Consider the following 5,755-nt stretch of genomic DNA (forward strand, 5'->3'; position numbering starts at 1 on the left):
CTATCAGAGTCTTGCTATGCCTCATGAGACTTGTAGTTCTGCAACAGCTGGAGGTCCGCTAATTGCATATCCCTGGCCTAGGGCATTACCAAACAATTAAATGTGTTTGGTAATGCACTAGGTGTGCGCACCTCCCTTGTTTTTCTGTTTCTATAGATTTTACCGGATTACCCCATCTGAGGAGGTTTAAATCACGAAAGACATTTTTTTTGCGCTGGAAGTGACTGTTTTTTCTTGTATTTTTACCTTCAACTATGTAGTGCAAGGGCCCGCCTGATTGCATACCAATTGAACGTGTTTAGGTTTGACCTCATACTATATGGTTTTGGTAAATCTAAGGTAAAAAATCTAAAGAAAATGTTATAGTGTGTATCCAGCTAACCTGACCATACAATGAAACAGATTCCTCCATTCATGATATTTATCATGGATAGACAAATCTTCCATTGTGACTACTGTATTTTGACAGCTGGCGCTACCGGCTGTCAGAATACCTGAACAATGATTGCATCTGATAGGATGCAGGTGCTGTTCAGCCGACAATTTTCCACCCGTCTCCTTCAATTTTTCAAATCAAAGGATGTGGCACGGAGCGGTGCAGGCAGCGCCACCTACTGACCACATTTTGACATTTGTTCAGTGTTTGGTCAGCTTTAGGAACTGTCAATGAAAAAAAATGTCCTTACTTTTTAACTTCACCTCTTGTTCTGGTGACAACTCAGTTTTGGGAGGATGTTCTGCTTAGGTGTCCCAAAACAGACAGTTAAGCAAAAAAAAAAAAAAAGTTGCAGGTGTGACTTTTGGTGCATGTGGGAACACAGAAGGTCATGAAAAATGTCAGATCATTTTCAGGAACTAAAAAAAATAACAGCTAAAATCTGATTGGCTGCCAGTTATTGCATAAGTGTGCACATCCTATACATAGAGCAACCATTAAAGTATAGTATCACAAAAAAAAAAAAAAAAAAAATCAAGATATAAACTGGATTTTGGAAATAGGTAACACGTGCACATGGGGGGGGAGGGGCAATCTGAGAATAGCTGTTTAATAACTTCGTACTATAATGGAGTAAAATGTTACATAGTATTGCCTCATTAATTCAATATCAAATAGCATGGCAATATCGAGCTTCTTAAAGGGATGCTGAGAAAAATACAGTGCTGATTTGCCATCTCTAGCTTCAATACATTCTGAGTTACTGGCAAGCAACAAGCATGCAGCCAGTGAAGTCAAAACTGATCTGCATGCTTGCTCCAGGTCAGAGACTCAGAAAGTTTTGAAGAAAGAGGATCATCATTATAACAGCTACAAATTTTCAAAAGTGGAGAACAGCAATGGCATTCTCCATATCAGACATACAATAGCAAATCAGCATTCGTCTTTTAATTATCTGAACAAAAGCTAAAATCCCATTGGCTGCTAGGGTACATTTCACATCCCTGCATTGCCTTTTCAAATAAGCACACCATTGTACCTCAATATAAAAGCCATTGAAGCTCGAGTTACCAGACTGTCTATGCTGGAGCACAAAGGGTTAAGGCAATTAGCATTCTTTTCAAAGCACGCATACTCTATAGAAAGAAAAAAAAAAAAAAAAAAAGCCAAACAGGAAAAGCAATCTAAAAAATAGGTAAATATTTTTATTAACTGATTAATTCCATAAATAAATTCTTTAATTCGTTGAATATAAAAATTAAAATCATTTACAATTTATTCCAGTATTACATTTGTCACAAAAAAAAACTACATTTCGATAAATAAAAAAAAAATTGAAAAAAAAAAAAAAAAAAAAACTTCTGTTTGCTGGAGAACTGTTGGATTGTGATAGCTGCCACAGATTAACGCTTCATTAAGCGCAATCCATTAGGAAGGAATGTAACTTAACCTTTTCTCTTTTTTTCCCAAGTTTACCAGTTTGGTCATTCAATAGAAATATGCAGAAACAACTCTGTTTTTTTTTTAAAAGGGACCAGAATACTTAAGAAGATAATTTACTAACAAAAAAAAAAATAAAAATAAAAAATAATAATAATATAATAATAATATAAACTGCTCCAAAAAAAGAAGCAACTTGTTTGCTCCAGTATTATGAAGCTGTAAATATTTTCAGCCTGTTGTAATGAAGTCCAGGTGGTAATGCATTCTAAGTCTCTAGTGCCACACAGTGTCCAAAGAAGGCATTGCAACGTCTTCACAACAGTAAATTCCCATTTTTTAAATTTTTTTTTTTAAATTTTCCTCAAGTGTGTCCATGTGTTGCTTTGCCTTTTCAGGTTTAATCTCTGAATTTGTGGATGTCGTTGAATAATCTGTAGTAAGGGTAAGCTTCGTTGGCGTGTGAGCAGTTGTAGTTGCACCGGCAGGACTGGATCATCATAACGTTCTTGGTGAAAGTTTCTCCGTCGTCACACCTGAATCTAATTTTGACAGTCCGTGTCTGCTGTGGGGTGCAGCATCTGCTATCCACGCAAGATCCACAGTATTTGGGTCGGTATTTCTTCACGCTTGTGCAGCCGGCGTAGCTGTATCGCACTGGAGCCTTAGCTTTTTTGGTCTTTGTGCATTTTTTTCCCTTCTGTAGAATTAAAGAAAAAAAATAAAAAATAAAATCATTAGCCACATATCAGTTAAGGAAACAAGGAAAGTAAAAAAAAAAAAAAGTGCATAAAGTTACATATCAGGTGCAAAAAAAAAAAAACGTAAAGAAAGAATAAAAAAAAATAAATAAAAAAAGGAAATATGCACAAAGTTAATAGTATGCAACAGATCTATGGATCTTACCTTTAATTGTGAGTAGTTTGTCTCTCCACATGGCCGGACCTCACAGATCCTGGTCTCTCGAACAAGTCTGCAATCTTTGTTGTCATTGGTAACTCTTGTAGAGATGCCAGTTCCGCAAGTCTTGGAGCACTGGGACCAAGATGTGGTTTGGACAATGCACTTCTGGGTCTCAACAACATGGACTTGTGGATTGGAGCCAAATACTGTAAAGGAGACAAAGCAATGCTTAGTTGATGCAGAATAGCATGCTGCATGGGCTCCCTGTCTGCAATACTGACAGCTGTCAATCAATCAAGGTGCCCTCTATCTAAATCTACTACTAGGAATAACAGTTGGACTTGAAAGCAGTTAAACAAACCAAAAAAAAAAACTCACCGGGTAGCAATTTGTGTCCTCCTTTCAGAATGGGAACAAACTCGTTCTTGCTGGTCAGCTCTCCTTCATTAGCATCCAGACTTAATTCTTTACTGAAGAAGTCTTCCATGTCATCGAATGTGTCCCTGGCTTCATCACAGATCCACTCCTCGCAACACTGCCCGGGCACCTTCACCAGTCTTGGATTTGGGCATCCCAAGTTGGGGAGAGAGAGTTCTTGAGGGCACAAAGGAAGGCAACCAACAGCCCCGTCTATGCATGTGCACTGGTGCTTGCAGTTAGGCTGGAAGCTTTCTCCGTTCTGGTAGATCCTTGAGTTATATTCACAAGGTCTTCCTTCAGACTTTGCTATAAAGGAAGCAAACAATAAAAAAAACTTTGAGATTCCTCGGAGACACGTAAACAAGATCACAATCCTTAATGTTGATCATGGAATAACGATTTGCTCATTTTGCTAGACCCAGACACTGAATTGCATTCCAGACTGCTGAAATCATGTGTCTTTCTGCCAAGCTAGCATCAACAAAGCATAACCATACATGGACTGAGATTCCCTAAACTCCTTGACTAGATAGAGCAAGAAGACTGCAGTTCTGCAAAAGAGGATAATAGAAATCAAGGGTGAACCCAGAAATCAACTTACCTCTGCAGATGCCCTTGGTGGCTTTAGAATTTGCCCCGAAGTTGCACTCCAGCCCCTTGGTGTGGTCGCAAGGCTGGCTCTTGCTGCAGTCTTCGTTCAGCTGTTTCGCACACACCTTGCAGCATCCGCAGCTGTCAAGGACCAATCCAACTCCTGGGGCGCATCGGGGTACCTCCAGGGGACACTGGCATACAAGCGGGCAGGATGAGAACGCCTGGGGGGTGAAGGACAAGAAGAACTGTTAACCCATGAGCAGAAGACATCATGAGCAGAAGACATCACAGCATGTGCACACAAGGCAAGGCTCTTGAAACTTTCTGCAACGTTAAGTCTACTTACCAAGTCTATGAGTCCGGTGAGGATGGCCACGATCAGAAGAGGGCTCATTCCTAGGAAAGCCATAGTTCCTCTAAAATAAAAGTGCTGGGGAAGTCCGGTGCGACACCTTCTAGTGCTGTGCTGTGCTGTGCTTACGACTGGTGGCAGTGCTCGTACTGGTCCCAGTCTAGAGTTGGTGCTGCTCTCTGAGCTGCTCCAGGCTCCCTCCTTCTTATATAGGAGACGGCCGAACGTGACGTCACCACTGCCTAAGTTCCACATTCACAAAACATCCTAGGAATGCGGCTGGGCTCGAACCGTGGCCAAGACCCTCCCCGTCTAATGGGAGCCTGACTGTGTCTCCCAAGGAGGGAGAAGAGACAGAGAGGGGGAGTGCAGCCTCACCAGCAGACAGGAAAAGGCTCCCAGTCTGCCATTAGGAGGAGGGAAAGGCACCCAGCCTAGCATCACTTATTTACAGTGAGCTCCATACAGACAGCACAGTGGAGGAAATTGGCTGTATTAACACTGGCAGCAATGGTGTGCACTCATTACTCACCCAACCCCCGCCCTCAGCCTGTCATATGCTTTGCGAAAGTTTAAAGTGTCTGTTAACCCAAGGGCTCATTCACACTATGCACGGTCACCTGCACTGTTCCACACTTAATAAAACGCCAGTCGCATGCACCGCATTCACACCATAATGCAGGTGCAATATTCTGTGGTGTACCGGATGTTCCCGAACTGCAGCACAATGCACTGCGCAGATATAAATGAAGTGTCACAATGTTTCGCTTCAATTAAAGTTTAAAAAATGAAAAAAAGTGTTAACATTGAGATGGAAATCGCAGTGCCCCCTGTTGGGGCCCCGTTCACATTAAGCCCTGGTTCACATTGGTTCGTTTTGTCAAATCGGCGGCAGCAATTGCTGGCAATGGCACCGTCTTAATAGGTGTGACACTGCATTTGTGGCGCCGCACCGATTTCAAAAAGTAGTTTCTGTACTACTTTTTGCGATTTCGGGGTGCGATTTCCATTGACACCTATGCAGAAACCCGCACAGATGTCTGTGAAATTGCCGCCGAAATGTCTTTCTATGGCACCGTCTTAATAGGTGCAATTTGAAGTAGTGCAATTTCAAAAATAGTTCCTGCACTATTTTAGGCGATTTCACGTGCGGCTTGTATTGACATCTGTGCGTGAAAGCACTAAGATGTTGGCAAGCCGCAGATGAAAATCGCACTGTCCTGCGGCTTTGAAATCGCGCTAAAGTAGCGCGATTTTAAAGCCGCATTGAGCCCAGGTTCACACGGAGCTGCGGCAATGAAGCCGCGCGACTTGCCAACATCTTAGCGATTTCATGCACAGATGTCAATACAAGTCGCACGTGACATCGCCTAAAATAGTGCAGGAACTATTTTTGAAATTGCACTACTTCAAATCGCACCTATTAAGACGGTGCCATAGAAAGACATTAGATGCGACTTCAGATGCAATTTGTAAATCAAATTTCACACCTGAAGTCGCGGTGTGAACAGGGGCTAAGGCTGCATTTACACCATCGCATTTCCTGAACATGCGACAAAACACAGAGCCACCCCAGTTTTGGCACACCTTTTGGAAACGCGCAAAAAATG

General features: G+C 41.9%; 1 protein-coding gene across 1 annotated transcript; it reads right to left on the reverse strand.

Annotated features, from left to right (window-relative positions):
* Positions 1-1,621: 1,621 nt before the first annotated feature.
* On the reverse strand, positions 1,622-4,347 carry CCN1 (cellular communication network factor 1). Its single transcript, XM_073593605.1, has 5 exons — positions 4,140-4,347; positions 3,801-4,014; positions 3,158-3,505; positions 2,783-2,985; positions 1,622-2,576 (listed from the first exon to the last, which is right to left on the reverse strand). The coding sequence occupies exons 1-5, from the start codon at positions 4,200-4,202 to the stop codon at positions 2,277-2,279; spliced, it is 1,128 nt and encodes a 375-aa protein (XP_073449706.1). The 5' UTR covers positions 4,203-4,347; the 3' UTR covers positions 1,622-2,276.
* Between the last annotated feature and the right edge of the window lie 1,408 nt (positions 4,348-5,755).

This window comes from Aquarana catesbeiana, linkage group LG07, assembly GCF_042186555.1.
Source record: "Aquarana catesbeiana isolate 2022-GZ linkage group LG07, ASM4218655v1, whole genome shotgun sequence".
In the NCBI taxonomy this organism is placed as follows: Eukaryota; Metazoa; Chordata; class Amphibia; order Anura; family Ranidae; genus Aquarana; species Aquarana catesbeiana.

Coding starts and splice junctions, on each gene's coding strand:
- CCN1 (XM_073593605.1), bottom strand. CDS start 4,202: ATGGCTTTCCTAGGAATGAGCCCTCTTCTGATCGTGGCCATCCTCACC. Junction 4,015..4,139: donor TCACCGGACTCATAGACTTG/GTAAGTAGACTT, acceptor TTCACCCCCCAG/GCGTTCTCATCCTGCCCGCT. Junction 3,506..3,800: donor CACCAAGGGCATCTGCAGAG/GTAAGTTGATTT, acceptor CTTCCTTTATAG/CAAAGTCTGAAGGAAGACCT.